Below are 17,815 nucleotides of genomic sequence, written 5' to 3' on the forward strand. Positions count from 1 at the left end.
AGAGTGCAGTGCACCAGATGGCTCTCGGGCTGGCATCTTACCTGGCCCTACATCCCTTCCAGCCTTTCTGCCTCTGTCCTGGGTGGGAGGTGGTGGCTGGGGAGGCGATGAGACAGGGGATGCACAGAATGACAGGGCTAGTTGTTGAGTGGGAACTAGGTGGGAGCTTCACCAGGAGAAGCCACACGGTCTCCCTGGGAACCTGTTGCGGGAAAGGGAAGAAATGCTTCTTTCCCTGCTGAGGGATTAGCGTGGCACAAGAATGGATGTTTAAAGATTGGAGGGAGGGGTACAAAGATTGTGGGAATGGGAGATGCCTGGCTTCTTGGGTCACCGAGGTGACTGCTGGGGCCAGGGCCCTAGATCCTTGTGAAGCTTGTCACCTGCCTACACCAATTGCTGCTTTGCCTGAGAGTCACAGAGCTTTCTGGACCTTAGTGAGGGATTGCCATTTTATACTTTTGCTCTTTGGGATTTGGGGACCAGATTGCCTCTGTCCGACCTATACTTTTGTTTAGGTTTTAGATTTTGCTTTCATACTTCTGTTCAGGAATATGTAACACTTAGCAGGGTATTGTCAGGTAGTCACAAAGGAAATTGTGGGAGTGCCCTGTGGTGGTGGATATCTCTTAAAGTAATAATTTAAAACATGACAGTTTGTGTGTAGGTAGTGTCATTGAGTTTGTTAATATGAGTGCTTATATTAAATAGCTCTCACATATCAAAAGTTCATATCAGCTTCCATTATTAGGTTGAGCAAAGCTTTTATTTTTTCCCTACAGTTCTAGCTCTGGTATCTGGAAGATTCCCTGGCCTATATTGGATGCTCGGGAAATATTTATTGAATAAATGAATAGAATAGTTTTTGTTTTTTGTTTTTGTTTTTTTTTTTGACAGTAAGATATGTCATGTTAGAAGCTGAGTTAAGTGTGCAGTAGAGAAGACAGGAACCATTCATATAGCTTTCCAGATAAGTGTATACAGCTAGATTTTTGATAAAATACATAGTTTTAGTTAGAAAATGTTATGGTGCTGATTGATATAGTCACTGGGAGGCAGTTGTGACTTGATCCCACTAAATACATTCTAGGTTAAACTGCAGATGTAGGTTGGTGGGATTATGATGTGAGCAGACAATGAAAATGGTTGCTGAGGGACCAGGATGGACTGTGAATCTGAAGTGAGCCATCAGGGTGGCTACCGTTACTTTTCGAGTCTCATCTGAGGACGTGGAGAGCACTGTTCAAGGAGGGAGCATTTGGAATATAGGCTGTCAGTGTGGGAGGGCATATGGGGGGCTCTCTAAGATCAGTCTGCAAGCACCTGTGCGAGCGGGGCTCTTCCCAACAAACCTCTTCCTTTGTAGGGCAGTGAGGCCACTCTTTGAGATGCCTCCCTTTCTCACCTTTGAGCACAGCACAGCCAGTTCTTGGGCTCACACAGTTTTCCTAGCCATCTTTTCAACTTTTTATTTGGAAACATTTCAAACCAATGGAAAAGTTGCAAGCGTAGGGCAGTGAATGTATCCTTCACATAGATTCACCAGTGGTTAACATTTTAGCACATTTGCTTTTTTTTCCTCTGTAAATGTACATATTTTTCTATTTTTTATTCTGCTGAATCATTTGAGAGCAAGTGGCAGACATCATGCCCTTTGACTCCTAATATTTCAGTATGTGCCTCTTAAGAACAAGGACATTATCTTAAAATAACTATAATCTGATTGTCAATACAGGAAATTTAGCATTGCTGTAATACTGTTACCTAACATACATCCTAGATTCACATATTGCCAGTTGTCCCCATGATGTCCTTTAGAGAAAGTATTTTCCTGGTCTTGAGTCTGGTACAGAATCACACATTGCGTTTAGCTGATGTATCTCTTTAGTCTCCTTTAATCTGTAACAGTTCCTCAGCGTTTGTTTTTTTTGTCTTTTATGATATTGGTATTTTTTTTTTAACATCTTTATTGGAGTATAGTTGCTTTACAATGTTATGTTTCTTTTTTTTTTTCCAACATCTTTATTGCAGTATCATTGCTTTACAGTGGTGTTAGTTTCTGCTTTACAACAAAGTGAATCAGTTATACATATACATATGTTCCCATATCTTTTCCCTCTTGCATTTCCCTCCCTCCCACCCTCCCTATCCCACCCCTCTAGGTGGTCACAAAGCACTGAGCTGATCTCCCTGTACTATGCGGCTGCTTCCCACTAGCTATCCACCCTACGTTTGGTAGTGTATATATGTCCATGCCACTCTCTCACTTCGTCCCAGCTTACCCTTCCCCCTCCCCGTATCCTCAAGTCCATTCTCTAGTAGGTCTGTGTCTTTATTCCTGTCTTGCCTCTAGGTTCTTCATGACCTTTTTTTTTCCTTAGATTCCACATGTATGTGTTAGCATATGGTATTTGTTTTTCTCTTTCTGACTTACTTCACTCTGTATGACAGACTCCAGGTCCATCCACCTCACTACAAATAACTCAATTTCATTTCTTTTTATAGCTGAGTAATATTCCATTGTATATATGTGCCACATCTTTATCCATTCATCTGTCGATGGACACTTAGGTTACTTCCATGTCTTGGCTATTGTAAATAGAGCTGCAGTGAACATTTTGGTACATGACTCTTTGAATTATGGATTTCTCAGGGTATATGCCCAGTAGTGGGATTGCTGGGTTGTATGGTAGTTCTATTTTTAGTTTTTTAAGGAACCTCCGTACTGTTCTCCATAGTGGCTGTATCAGTTTACATTCCCACCAACAGTGCAAGAGGGTTCCCTTTTCTCCACACCCTCTGCAGCATTTATTGTTTCTAGATTTTTTGATGATGACCATTCTGACCGGTGTGAGATGATAGCTCATTGTAGTTGTAATATGCATTTCTCTAATGATTAATGATGTTGAGCATTCTTTCATGTGTTTGTTGGCAATCTGTATATATGATATTGGTATTTTTTTTAAAAGTCAGTTATTTTGTAGAATGGCCCTCAATTTGGGTTTGTCGGATTGTTTCCTCATGGTTAGTTTCAGGTTATGCATTTTTTGGCAGGGAGCACTACAGAAGTAATGTTGGTTCTTCTCAGCAGCACATGATGTCATTTTATCCGAGTGTTAGTGATATTAGTTTCATTGCCTACACCAGACGTGTGCCACTCTGTGGAGACTTCCTTTCCCTTTATAGTTAATCCATAACCTGTGGGGAGATGCTTGAAGGCTATGCCCTTACAGAGTTCCTCAGTGTTTCTAGCAGTCATTGATCATTCTTCCCAGCACCAGTTATTACTGTGGTGGATGTCAAATGTTGATTTTCTGCATGTCCAAAGAAAATCTCCTCCTGCCTTATATTATATTAATTTATATTAGTATAGATGCATTCAAAGTGTTACTCCATTATTGTTGCTAATCATTTTGATGTTCAAATTGCCATTCAGACTAGCTCCTGTATCCTTTGATATGCCTCTATCAGCTTTTCTTGGGGTGGGGAGGGGGGATGAGCAGTCTGATTCCTTGAGGTATAATTTACATAAAGTAAAATTCATCCTACTTAAGTATGTAATTTGATGTGTTTTGATGGTATGGCTGTGTAACTATCACCACAATTAAGATAAAGAACATCTTTCACCCCATAAAGTTTCCCCTGTGTCCCCTTGCAGTCAGTCCCTTCCCTCCATCCTCAGCCTTGGGCAACCATTGATCTGTCCCTACAGTTTTGCTTTTTTTCAAAATATTACATACATGGAATTAGAGAATTTATTGCTTTTTTTTTTTTTTTTTTTTTTTTTTTGCCCCTTTTGGGCTTTCCCTTTACCTATTTAACGGGATGAGTATTAACATTTTGAGAAGCCTGGAGGGAGCACATAAAAATATAAAGCCATCTTAGAAAACACAACTCAGACATGACCTTTCCATAACTGTAAATCATGATAACAAAGGCCAGAGTTCCTTGTACCATTCCTTCCCTCAGGCCTCTCACCTTTTAACAAATGGCCAACCAGATACAGTGTGTTCAGTGTTGTCCCTTTGGAAATTTTGTGATCTTTCCAGATTACACATCTACTGGCAAGAGTATTTTGCCTTTTGTGGGGCTTTTTTGTTGTTGTTGTTGTTGCGGTGCGCGGGCCTCTCAGTGTTGTGGCCTCTCCCGTTGCGGAGCACAGGCCCGGATGCGCAGGCTCAGCGGCCATGGCTCACGAGCCCAGCCGCACCGTGGCATGTGGGATCTTCCCGGACCGGGGCACGAACCCGTGTCCTCTGCATCAGCAGGCGGACTCTCAACCACTGCGCCACCGGGGAAGCCCCTGTGTGGCTTTTTAACTTAACACAATGCAGATTTTGAGTCCATATGTTATACATATCAATAGTTCATTTCTTTTTATTTCTGAATAATGTTCCATTGTATGGATGTACCACAACTTATTCATGCATTTACCAGTTGAAGAACATTTTCTTTTTTTTTTTTTTAATTAAAATAATTAAAAAAAAATTTTTGGCTGCATTGGGTCTTAATTGCTGTGCAGGCTTTCTCTACTTGCAGCGGGCTACTCTTCATTGCAGTGTGAGGGCTTCTCATTGCAGTGGCTTCTCATTGCAGAGCATGGGCTCTAGGCGTGTGGACTTCAGTAGTTGCAGCCTGTAGGCTCAGTAGTTGTGGCACACGGGCTTAGTTGCTCTGCGGCATGTGGGATCTTCCTGGACCAGGGCTCGAACCCATGTCCCCTGCATTGGCAGGTGGATTCTTAACCACTACACCACCAGGGAAGTCCAAGTTTAAGTTATCTTTGCAGTTCTTTTTATCTTTATACTGAATATGTATATTCAGAGCATTGTTTTCCTAACTTGCTTGGATTATTTTTTTCCCTATGCTAACAGTCTATTATAGAGTAATGTATGTATCTTAAGTGCACAGCCCATTAAATTTTAACGTGTAAAAACCCATGATTCACTACCCAGATCCAGATATAGAACATTATCATAACCTCCATAAGTCCCTGTGCTCCTTTCTAGCCAGAAGAAGCTGCTTTCTGTAATCACTATAGATTTTGTTTTCTGTGTTCTTAGACTTCGTATAAATAAAAAGATACAATGTGACTTACTTCACTCTGTATGACAGACTCTAGATCCATCCACCTCACTACAAATAGTTCAATTTCATTTCTTTTTATGGCTGAGTAATAGTCCATTGTGTGTATGTGTCACATCTTTGTTATCCATTCATCTGTTGATGGACGCTTAGGTTGCTTCCATGTCCTGGCTATTGTAAATAGGGCTGCAGTGAACATTGGGGTGCATGTATCTTTTTGAATTATGGTTTTCTCAGGGTATATGCCCAGTAGTGGGATTGCTGGGTCATATGGAAGTCAGAAAAAGAAAACAAATACAGTATGTTAACACATATGTGTGGAATCTTAAAACAAAACAAAACTGGTTCTTATGAACCTAGGGGGCAGCACAGGAATAAAGATGCAGACGTAGACAATGGACTTGAGGACATGGGTAGGGGAAAGGGTAAGCTGGGATGAAGTGAGAGAGTAGCATTGACATATATACACTACCAAACGTAAAATAGATAGCTAGTGGGAAGCAGCTGCATAGCACAGGGGGATCAGCTCGATGCTTTGTGACCACCTAGGGGTGGGATAGGGAGGGTGGGAGGGAGATGCAAGAGGGAGGGGATATGGGGATATATGTATACGTATAGCTGATTTACTTTGTTATACAGCAGAAACTAACACAACATTGTAAAGCAATTATACTCCAATAAAGATGTTAAAAAAAAAAGATACAATATGGATTGTTGGGTGTTGAGTTTCTTATCCTTAACAGAATGCTTTTAAGTCTTATCTATGTGTATCGGTAGTTTAATGCTGAGTGGTATTCCAGTGTATGAATATAGATATTGGATAGTTGGGAACCATTATAAATAAGGTTGATAAGTCTTGGGTGCATGTGCACTCAGAATTGCTAAGTCAAAGGGTAGGTGTTTATAAAAATTCTCAAAACTATTTCCCAAAGTGATGGTACCAATTTACACTCCCACCACGTGCTCCACATCCTTGCCCAAAGTACCTGTTGAAGTATTTTTTTTAGTTGAATATTTGTCTTTTTATTATTGACTTGTAGGAATTCTTTAAATGTTCTGGATATAATTCCTTTTTTTGGTACATATATTGCAAATGTTCTCTCCCATTCTGAGTCCCCTTTTTAAATTTTTAAATGTTGTCTTTTGATGAGCAGTTTTTAATTTTGAGGACTTCTAATTTGTGTTTTTTGTCTTTAAGAATTCTTTGCCAACCTCATGGTCATGAAGTTTTCTCCTTTGTTTTCTTCTGAAAGCTTTATAGTTTTAGCTTTCATGTTTGGGTCTGTGTTCTAGCTTCAGTTAATTTTTGTTTTTGGTTGAGTTTAGAATCTTGGTTCAGTTTTTTCCCCACGTGGATATCTAGTTGCTCCATTGTCATTAAAAAAAAAGACTTTGGATTTGCTTTGGTGTGTTTGCCAAAAATCAAAAGACCGTCTATGTGCAGGTCTATTTCTACATTCTGTTCTGTTTTATTGATCTTTTGGTTTATCCTTAAACCATACCATGATGTTGTAGATGCTGTAACTTTACAGAAAGTCTTGAAATCTGGCAGTGTAAGTCTGCTAACTCAGTTGTTCTTTTCAAGGGTATCTTGGCTCATGTAGGTTGGATTTGATTTTTATTTTCCTTCTGTGTGATTATGTAATCACTTCAATTACAATTAGGTTTCTGTTCATATTCCATTTTAGTATTTTCCCCCATCTCTGTTGACTTATTCTTATATATTTAATATGTGTAATACTAAATGGTTCCAAGAGTCAAAGCTACACAAAAAGATATATTCAGAAGTGTCATCTCGTCTCCCAATCCCTCCCACCTGCTATAGGAAACTGATTCCATTGGTTTCTGCTTTATCCTTCCTGAGTTTCTTTTTGCAAAAATAAGCATATAAACATACACACTTATGTGTCTATTTATATGTGTGTGTATATGTATACATAGATTTAACACCCTCCCCTCACCCTTTGTACACTCTTGCAGTTTGCTTTTTTCAGTTACTATGTACTGGAAATCACTTTATGTGCTTGGAGATTTTCTTATTCCTTTTTACAGCTGTAGAGCAGCCAGTATTTAATAAGCTCAATCTTGGCTGGCAGCTCAGAGCAAATATTAAACTTGAACTCTGTGTGCTGCATTTATTGCTGGGCTTTGCTGGGCCAGTTTCCTTTCTGCCGTTTACAGGGGAGCTCACTAAACTCAGGACAGTCTGTGACCCTGGGTTGGCGGGAGTAGAAAATATTTCCTATTCCATGTCTGTTTTGGACTCATCAGACCTGAGAACATTAACAAGTTTGGGGGAAAAAAAAGAAATGGGAAGAGAAAGCTTGTTCAGGATTATCAATGTTTACACTCCCTTTATTTAATGGGTCTTGTCCTCAATTCCCCTTTTCCTGTGTTTTGTGTGAAGTAGTGTGCTGACCAGTGTGCCGTGCAGCTGGTAATGAGTGTCTGTCACGCTTTCACTCAGTCTTTCCCTCTAAAACAGGTTGCCCGGGAGAGTGGCCCACCCCACATGAAGAGCTTTGTGACCAGGGTGTCGGTTGGGGAGTTTGTGGGGGAAGGTGAAGGGAAGAGCAAGAAGATTTCAAAGAAAAATGCTGCTATAGCTGTTCTTGAGGAGCTGAAGAAGTTACCGCCCCTGCCTACAGTTGAGCGAGTGAAGCCCAGAATCAAAAAGAAAACAAAATCCATAGTCAGGGTAAGGACTTTTCTGAATGAAGAGGGCGTTTTCATTGCCCAAAGGCAGCTGGGGGCTTAGAAGTCTGGTGCAAGAGGCCAGGAGCTGGCAGGCACAGGCCCGGCCTCGGAGAGCCTTTACAGGGGCCACCTTGTGTTGCTCTCACAGGAGTCCCAGGTTAGGCCGCGACAGGGACACTGTGCCGGCTGCAGTGGAGGCCTCTGCAGGCGGCCACGCCCGTCTGGGTGTGATCACAGTGAGGAGCTGTGTGTTGGCAGCTGCGCTGCCCATCTGCGGGGAGAATAGTTCAATTATGCTGCCTCCGTCTCATTGCCCACTGCGCGGTTCTGAATGCGCAGGAGATTCCTGGGCGGGGAGATGTCTGGGGCAGGCCAGGCGTAAGAGTCAGACGTATACACCTTCTTCTTATTTTTGAGTCACGCTAAAGGACCTATCAGAAATTACACTATCCCTCACCCTCCCAAAGAAGGGACAGGGGTCCATTCGGGGACATTTATGAACACCAATATCTGTTCTGATTGTCAGTATAGTTTCATGTTGTATCAAAATCCAAGTTTTTCTCACACATAAGTTAGCATTCTGTACGTGTGAAAGTTAGCATACTTTGGCAGTTCCCTTTTTCCACTTAAAGTATCCTGGAAATCGGTAAGTGGGTAAGGAGTCACTGGCATGGAAGGTGGCCACCAGGAAGTAACTGTGGGATTTTTAGGTTCTTTCCACATGGCAATAGCTTGAATATATATATTTTTAATGGTTTCTGGATTTTGAGTCATTGTTAAGAAAGCTGGGAACCCATCCTTATAATGTAGACTTTTGGGAAGTTTTAGAAAGAGTTTGTTATATTTTTTCTACCTCTTCATTTAGTATCATATGTTGACATTTATTGTTCAAAAGCAGACATTACAATGGTGCTTGCCTACTCGTAGTGAATGGTGAGGTTGGTTTGCTAAGAAGACCTTAAAATCACCTCAGAGCGATCAGAGAAAATCATTAGGCATCTTTCAGTTAAAAAAAGGTTTAAAAAAGATCTGATTAATTCTGAGCCGTTAGAACAACATAGAAGTAATCAACTGTCATGTCCTGGTCTCTGAATTGGCCAGGTCCTTTCTATGACTAACATGGCACATGGTTTCTACATTCATTGTTCCTCAGCTACAAAGCAGCCCGGAATACGGCCAGGGGATGAACCCGATTAGCAGACTGGCCCAGATCCAGCAGGCAAAAAAGGAGAAAGAGCCAGAGTACCTCCTCCTCACTGAGCGAGGCCTCCCGCGCCGCAGGGAGTTTGTGATGCAGGTGGGTCAGCCGGCTTGTGGGCGGCCCTTCTCTGACCGCCTCCTGTCTCAGGGCCTGAGGTAGTCCAGGGTCTGGACACCTTTCCCCAGGAGGCCAGGTCCAGGGGGCACTCCCTGCCACCAGATGTTACTGTTATTAGACCATGTTGCCTGCACTCATCTGATGCCTTTAAACATGCTTGTCTGCACATCACACGTGCTGCTGTATCAACAGGTAGGAGCCTGGACTCACTGCGCCTGTTTAGAGGAGTGGGGGAATCGTGGGTAACTTTTTTTCTTTGTTACTTATTGAAGGTTAATATTGTTCTTTTCAGAAGTTTTATAAATTATACAAAGGATCTGTTTCTGCTCCTCCTGATCCTTCTATAGAATCTGGAGTCCGGGGATTGGGTTTACACCTTAGAATTGTACAGAGTGTTTCTCCATGCACCTTAGCTTATTAAACAGTTATTCACACGGGCAGCTGGATTTGTGATTTGAATTTAATAGTGTTTTCTGGTGAAAAACAGAATACTTCACTCTGCATAGCAGCTTACAGCTTATAAAGCAGCATCAGTTAGCCTGGTGTGTTTCACCTCTGCAGTCAGAGGGCAGGAAGAGTAATGACCCTTCTGTGTACAAGAGAAAATTGCAGCTTGTTGAGAGGCTCAGTAATTTGCCTAGGATCAAACGGCTGGTAGATGCTCGGTTGGGATTCCACCTCAGCCCCCCCCTTCACAGGCCAGGGAGGGTTTCCTTGACTCTTTTGTGAGAGGGCTTTTGGTTTTGGTCTGCGGTCAAGACCAGCTTGGAAGGGGCTGGTAAGCAGTGATGTGTGCTAGAGCCAGCTCTTAGGGGAAGGCAGTGTGTGCAGAGACTATACACGTATATGCACACGTATTATATGTACACATGTGTATGTTATAAACTTTACTGATAGGAAGGAAGTGTAGCATGCAATTTACAAAAAATATGTAATACTCTTGTAAATGTCATACATCTGTAACTTCAGTGTGACAGTCACGAATAGCAGCGTTACAGAACGAGACTCATGTGAATTCCTATTCCTCTCAGGTTCAGAAGGAGGTTTGCTCCTGTCATTGTTGAATGACTGTGGTACTAGCATGAGTACTGGTTGATATTTTTATTTACATTAACAACAAAGACATGTCAGAACTTCGCTCATTTCAACAATATGAATGGCTTCTTTGCTGAATCAGATCATAATTTTCCAAGACTGGAAGTTTCAGTTTTTTGTATTAGTTAATGTCATGGCTGCAGACTTGACAACAATTTAAAGCTTAATCTGCATTATTAACCTTTTCTCCATCACTTAAGAGTAGACAATCAACAGTATAACTTAATCCTTGATAAGTAGTAGTTGCAGATTTCTGTGGTATAAATACTCTCACTGCGGCCATTTTCCATCTGAGTTGGAAAGAGATGTGTAGCTGCATATTGACACCATACACATACAAGTGTAAAGAACCTCAAAAGCATAGACAAATGTAAAATGGAGTCCAGTTAGGGAGTGATGAATGTGGAGTATTAATTACCTCTGTTTGTTAAAATAATTTGTTTAATTATAAGCTTATATACTTTAATGTTTAATAACAGCTACCTTGAACAGCCAACTCTCCAGATTCCTCAGGATTTCATAATGGGCTCTCACAGGCTGGCCCAAGCCAGCTCCAGGGCACCACTGTTAAGCCATCCATCTTCTGACCATTCTGGGTTCTTTCCAGTTCCTGACCAGTCTTTATTTTAAAGGGTTAAGCCCTGATCTGAGTTCTGCCTTCTTTATGCAGGTGAAGGTGGGAAACCACACTGCAGAAGGATCAGGCACCAATAAGAAGGTGGCCAAACGCAATGCAGCCGAGAACATGCTGGAAATCCTTGGTTTCAAAGTCCCACAGGCTCAGCCCACCAAACCAGCCCTCAAATCGGAGGAGAAGGTGACTGCTCAGGGCTCTGTGTCCTTGCTCTCTAATTGCAAGATGACCTTCTCACCTCAGGACTCTGACTCCTCCAGGGCTAAGCTTCAGGGCAAGGCTTCATCCTCCTGGCAGTAAAGCAGCCTGGCTGAGCAGGGTCCTAGCATTTGGTTCATTATAATGTGGTCAGAAGGGGAGTTGCATGTCCATGGCTCCAGGCATGGTGCCTGGGTTAAGTCGTTAACTGTTTCAGTATCTTTGTGGTCTGGGATGCTTGGTGGAGGGCACCTTGCTCCTCTCCTTTTGTGGGATGATGGGTAATTAATTGGACTTGAAATTAATGTGTGTGATTCTATCATTTGTGCTCTTAGAGTGAGTCCTGCATAAAAGACTTATCAGCCTTAGGCTTTTGTTAGTTGTGGAACATGCTTGGGACACTGAGACAGTGTGATAATAGAGTCAGGGCCAAATCCCTAGTTTCGATTTGGGATTTCTTTCTCTTTATGAATTGAACATTAGACAAAAATGATCCCATATTGAAAATTGCACTTCTGCCGAGGTTGGTAAGCAGTACCATCAGTGAAAGCCTTGGCCGACCTTGTTTCCAGTCGCTGGATGGTCCTTTCAGGATAAACTTGGAAACACCAGGACTGATTCAGTCATGTCTGTCAGTCCTGTCAGCAGAGAGAAGTGGCAGCAGCTGTGGCCACATAGTTAATAATTGGGATCCCAAACACTCATCAGAGAATCTGTAGAGATCCTGGACTTGGCTTTAGGGGTTTTCATTCCAGAATCTTACAGAGCATCATAGGCACCTTTGCCTTCTCGGAAGGGAGACCTTTGTGTTCGGCAAAAGTTTTATCTAGTAACGTTTTCCCCCTGCATTTGTTGCCTTTGGTTATGTCACTTTATCTTTCGGTCAGACGTGTGCTCCAGGGAATATTCTTCGTTTGTTTAATTATTTAGCATCAACCTAAAAGTTTCTTTCTTGGTCAGCTCTGTCAATCTAACATCTTCAGGCTCCTCTGGTTAAACGTTCCCCTCTCTTCTTGTGAGCACAGAACAGAGGCCGCATCCCTTAGATGCTGTTCGTGGACAGGCTGACGTGGCTGCCAGTGTGCTTTGGGAGAAAGCAGGGGGCTCTGCTGTGGGCACATTGGCGGCACAAGCAGACCAGTGGTGGGGCCTTGGGAGAGGGCCTTTCTGCCCGTGCCCTTATCGCTTAAGAGTTTATAAACTAAGATTAGTGCTGGTTGGAGTTTGTTTAGTTTTGGACAGAAGGAACTAATTTTTCAACAGTTTGATTGATGCTCATGGCCTTTTTTTTTTTTTTTTTTTTTTTTTTTTAAAGACACCCATAAAGAAACCAGGGGATGGAAGAAAAGTAACGTTTTTTGAACCTGGCTCTGGGGATGAAAATGGGACTAGTAAGTGTGATGTTAATATTGTCTTGATCTGACTGTGATTCTGGGCTTTGCGTGGTTCCTGGTAATAGCAGGTACCTAGGTAATGAGTTAGTGTTCAGTGCTTGGTTCTGCATTTCCCCTGTGCTGTTGTGTGTGCTGGGGGAGGGCCAGCGTGGGGTTTTACAGCATCTCTCCACACGGCGCACGTGGACTTGAGTTGATTTGTCTGCATGTCCCTCCCCAGGCAATAAAGAAGATGAGTTCAGGATGCCTTATCTTAGTCATCAGCAGCTGCCTGCTGGAATTCTTCCCATGGTGCCCGAGGTTGCCCAGGCCGTAGGGGTCAGTCAAGGGCATCACACCAGAGAGTTCACCAGGGTAGCTCCGAACCCTGCCAAGGCCACGGTAACTGCCATGATAGCCCGTGAATTGTTGTATGGGGGCACCTCGCCTACAGCCGAGACCATTTTAAAGAATAACATCTCTTCAGGCCACGTACCCCATGGACCTCTCACGAGACCCTCTGAGCAGTTGGACTATCTTTCCAGAGTCCAGGGATTCCAGGTAACTGTTGGGTCTGAGCTGTGTGGTCTGTACCTCAGTGAGGTCATCTCTGGTTTCTCTCAGTACTAAGTACCTTGTTTTTTAAATCAAGTTCTTTGTCTAGGGGGATGGTTGGGGGAAGCATGGTAAAGAGTGGTCCTGAGGAAGGGAGGGTGCACGGGAAGTATTAGAACCCTGGATGGTAAGAGAATATCCTCAACCTTTGGTAATTTTTAAAAATCCAGGCCAACCATAATAACACAGCCTCGAATCCAGTGAGAGTTACAAATTTAGACTTCAGTGAGAACAGATTCATTGTGCTGGCCCTTTTTCTGCCTGCTAGAAAAGGACATGGCTTCTTCCAGACCAGGGTTTCTGAGTAGACATTTAGGTTCCTGGAAGATTCTGGAAGCTGGGGCCCTGGCATCCTGCCTGCAGCCCTCAGTGCCCCGTAGTAGCAGACCCCACTGTGAGTCTCTCGTGCCTGTTGAGCAGGAGTTGGTGTAGGCAAGTCAGGCTGAGACCAGGGAGAGGTGTCATCTCTGTTCACTGGGCCCAGAGCCGCAGCCCTGTGCCCCACTTATACTCCCCACCTTCCTATCCTTGCCTCAGTTTTCTTTTCCCCTTTAGGTTGAATACAAAGACTTCCCCAAAAACAACAAGAACGAATTTGTATCTCTTATCAATTGCTCCTCTCAGCCGCCCCTGATCAGCCACGGTATTGGAAAGGATGTGGAGTCCTGCCACGATATGGTACGTTACCCCACACGGTGGGCTGGCCTCAGAGAAAGACAGGAAAAGGGTTCTCCTGTAGACTTCGAGAACAGTTGATTGATTTATAGGTTTCATATTCTTGAAGACTTTTCTTAGGTTACTGGCTTGATTTCTCATTCTGTTGATCAGAACTCATGGGCTTTGGCCAACCCCTCTCCTCTCTTCCCTTGCTGACCTGAGAGGTGGATCCTGGAATGCATCCAGATGCTGTATTCAGTTCATCTCTGACCAGAACAAGGAATTGCAGGCCCCAGTTCTGGCAACTTAGAAAGCCCCTTGTTTTGGTGTTCTGTTCAGATGAAATTATTATTGTAAGAAATACTAAAACAAAGAAAAAGAATTGATTAAATTGACATAAACTTTGGTATATTCACCTGATGTAACATAATGTACCCATCATATTAATGTCACCGAGGGTAACGTATTCTAATTCTAACACGGAAACATGATAAGGTTTTATTTTAAAGTGGGATATAAAATTTGTACAGTCTGGTGACCACAGGTTAAAAATATTAGAAGGCAATATATAATAAAATTAACAGAGGTTGTGATTCAGTGAGGTAACCATGGATAACATTTTTTAATTTATATTTTTAATTAAAAATTCAAACATGAGAGGGTTATTTAGTGGGACCACTTGTTTTGTTGGGCAGTTGGAGGAGCCCTCGACTCACTATTCAGTGTCGTATACTGTGGTCCTGAGCGGTGGCCGTGGTTTGACTTCCCTTTTCATTCCTGCTAGGCTGCACTGAACATTTTAAAGTTGCTGTCTGAGTTGGACCAACAAAATACAGAGATGCCAAGAACAGGAAATGGACCAATGTCTGTGTGAGTGAGCTGATCTACAGGGAAAGGCAGTTCTGTTCCTCATTTGCATTAAATTCAAATTGTCTGCTCAACTTAGTAGTGAAATACTTGTCTTAGTCACTTTCTGTCCCTTTGCCCTGAAAGGCTTCCAAGTTTTGGGCAGAGAGCTCTACTTTTTTCTTCTTTTTTAATTGTTTTGTTTTGTTTTTTAAATTAATTAATCAATTAATTTATGGCTGTATTGGGTCTTCGTTTCTGTGCAAGGGCTTTCTCTAGTCGCGGCGAGTGGGGGCCACTCTTCATCGCGGTGCGCGGGCCTCTCACTGTCACGGCCTCTCTTGTTGCGGAGCGCAGGCTCCAGACGCGCAGACTCAGTAGTTGCGGCTAACGGGCCTAATTGCTCCGCAGCATGTGGGATCTTCCCAGACCAGGGCTCGAACCCGTGTCCCCTGCATTAGCAGGCAGATTCTCAACCACTGTGCCACCAGGGAAGCCCCCCCCCCCTTTTTTTTAAGCTTTCAGTAGGTAATACATTCATATGGTGCAAAAGTCAAAATTATTTTAAAAGGTGTCCACAGTGATACATCTTGCCCTCATGCAGTCCTCATCCATACCATTCTCTTCACCCCCCCCAGAGATCACATTTGTATTAGTTTCTTGTGTACCTTTCCTGTATGTTTCTTTATGAAAACATTATTTTCTTATTTTCTTCCTTATTTTCTTCCTTTTCCTCCTAGAGATAACATACTACATACCCATTCTCTTCTTTGCTGTTTTCACTTGATGGTGTATTCTGGGAAGACCTTAATCCAGTTATCATAAACTGGGGCCTGAACTATTGGACTTCTCAATGTCTGCTAGTTTCATTTTTAACATGGCTTAATTGTCTTAAATTTCAAAACTTGGGTCATTTTTGGTTTTTTTCTTCCTTAAAGGTGTGGGAGGTGCTGAACCTTATCTGGCCATGAACCATTGAAAAATCCCAACATACATACTGAAAATACTGAAACTGCTTTGAAAATTTGGAACTTCTGATACCTCCAGTGGGCTGAGAGACACGATGGGTAAAGGACTGGAGACAGCAGTGGTGAAGAAGGCGGGGCCCCGAGGAGGCAGCGGCACGGCCGCTCGCCTGTGCTATGGTTTCTCCTCACGCGGCAGCAGCTGCTGGGGGCCGGGCGGGCCTGCCGGGCACCCTGGCGCCACTGGGAAACCAGTGGGCCCACGCCCCAGGCACCCTAGCGCTTGGTTAGGGTGGGGGGTTGTTTTTTGGTTTTGTTTTTTTGGGGTGGGTTGTTTCTCTTTTTTTTTTCTTGCTGTGTGAAAGAAGAAACAGAAAGCATGACCCGACCCCTTCTCAAACTGGCTCAGTCAGACACTTTGGGACAGACCCTGGACACCACGCTGGAGAGAGGCCTTAGTCTGGCCCCAGAACTTAAAGCACCAGAGAAAATCACATGCTTCCTACTCAGCCTGAGCTGACCTTCTCGGCGTGCTCTGGCCCACACCTACCGCGGTACCCACACCGTCACCACTGCTCTCTTCCAAAAGAGATACGTATTCTTAGTTTCATTATTTTTCCTTTGATTGAAATGACACTATATAAAATTTTCATTTGAGAGTTTCTCAGTTGTATTTAGTTACATAGCACAGTTTAGAAACTTGTCTGAGGCTGACCTTATCAGTAATCTAACCGGCAAAGATCATATCCATGTGTATGTGGTTATATATTTTTATTTCATTGGACTAACCCAGGACCATTTCAGTGATGCAAATTGTGTGCCCCCTCTGGTTTAGCTGAAACAGTCCTGCACTTCTCAGAAACCTTGATGAAGTCTCCCATAGTTGTATAAATTGGACAATTTAGGAATTTTAAACTTTAAACAATCATTTGGTTCCTTTTCTATTTTATTTTTGTTAATACAACAGGACTTAAACAAATGAACTTTGATCTTTGTTTTAAAGATTATTAAGAAAACTGTGTGTGTGTATATATATACATACATATATATATATATACACATACATACATAGATACATGACTCTTGAAGACACATAGCTTTCACTACACTACAGGATATGATCTCCATGTAGCACATCTACAACTGCAGATCGATTTTCCTTGAGTGCTTTACACTGTTGATTACATCTCCATGTAGGGCTGAAAAGAATGACCCGTGTTTATCTCTATAACTGTGTTGCTTTGATGTCGTGTTGCTGTGCACAGAAATGTGTGCAGTGAGGTCCTGCATATGGTCCAGATGAAAAGCACGGTAGCCTTGCGAGTTAAGTACTGCTTCGATTCATTGTTTACGCTGGAATTTTTTCTCCCCATGGAATGTAAGTAAAACTTAGTGTTTGTCACCAATAAATAGTAATACTAAATTTTTTTTGTTAATTTATTCTTAAATGCCACTACTGCTAGGTTGGTCCCTCCCAACCTGCTCCCTATCCTTTTTTTATTTTTAAGAAAAAAACTTTGTAATGCTTGTGATTCCATTTGGGCAAAATTCTGAAATAACTTTATATCAAACCATTGATCAATAAACAGCTACTAATGAATTTTTGGTCCTGTTGAGCAGTAACTGAAGCAGTAAGGGAAGATGTGAGGGCATGGAAGCATGGCGTGGGGGGCACTGCTGCCAGTGAGGGGCGAGTGGGTGCCCGGGTGAAGGGAGGCACCTCTCATCTGAACCTGACATTGTCACCCAAAGAAATGACTGAGGAGGAGAGAGGCTTCCTGGTCACTTCCCTCAGGCGGGCTCGTGCTCGGAGGAGTAAAGGTGAGGCGTTGCGTTCTAGTCTGGCTGCGGAGTGGGCTGGTGGTTTTCTATTTTTAAATTTTAGAATGTGCTCATAAAGGTGGTTCACTATAAAACCAGCCTGTGGATTGGACTGCAAGAAGCACCGAAAGTGAGTAGATTATGGAAAAATGCTACTGGGTAGAAGGGGACTCAGCAGGGCAGGGATAAAAGCAGTGAAAGGAAAGGCATTTTTCCCTTTCCAATCCTGGATTCAGCATTTCTGCAAGAAGCCGTGATCCTCTTTAGTGATAGATGCCATTTAGAAACCAAGATCTGGGTGCCCTGAGACCTCACACTGCTAGGGGCGTGTTGTGGCTGGGCCCTGAGTGGACAGCTAGGAAGTGTATCTGTGTGTATGTATACACACACATCTACCGATTTGTATATTTAAAAGCCATGCGTTGGTCCTGATACCTCTGGCACCTCAGGGTTCTTCACAGCCTTCCCTGCTGTGTTTTTAGCACCTTTTCCAGAATCGAGATTGTAGCCA

At 42.8% G+C, this 17,815-nt stretch overlaps 1 protein-coding gene across 26 annotated transcripts in view; it reads left to right on the forward strand.

Annotated features, from left to right (window-relative positions):
- The window catches only part of STAU1 (staufen double-stranded RNA binding protein 1), an 88,347-nt gene extending 71,441 nt beyond the window's left edge, over nucleotides 1–16,906 (forward strand). For 15 of the 26 annotated variants that reach the window (XM_067012044.1, XM_067012045.1, XM_059036058.2 and 12 more), the window contains 8 exons: nucleotides 7,553–7,783; nucleotides 8,936–9,079; nucleotides 10,866–11,012; nucleotides 12,343–12,418; nucleotides 12,642–12,961; nucleotides 13,571–13,693; nucleotides 14,457–14,542; nucleotides 15,457–16,906. In XM_067012044.1, the coding sequence (XP_066868145.1) occupies nucleotides 7,553–7,783; nucleotides 8,936–9,079; nucleotides 10,866–11,012; nucleotides 12,343–12,418; nucleotides 12,642–12,961; nucleotides 13,571–13,693; nucleotides 14,457–14,542; nucleotides 15,457–15,472 (1,143 nt within the window). In that variant the 3' untranslated portion in view covers nucleotides 15,473–16,906. The remainder of the gene's footprint in view (nucleotides 1–7,552; nucleotides 7,784–8,935; nucleotides 9,080–10,865; nucleotides 11,013–12,342; nucleotides 12,419–12,641; nucleotides 12,962–13,570; nucleotides 13,694–14,456; nucleotides 14,543–15,456) is intronic. The other 11 variants (XM_067012042.1, XM_067012043.1, XM_067012039.1 and 8 more) reach the window with 3 other exon arrangements.
- Nucleotides 16,907–17,815: the final 909 nt, after the last annotated feature.

This window comes from Kogia breviceps, chromosome 14 (assembly GCF_026419965.1).
Source record: "Kogia breviceps isolate mKogBre1 chromosome 14, mKogBre1 haplotype 1, whole genome shotgun sequence".
NCBI classification, from domain to species: domain Eukaryota; kingdom Metazoa; phylum Chordata; class Mammalia; order Artiodactyla; family Physeteridae; genus Kogia; species Kogia breviceps.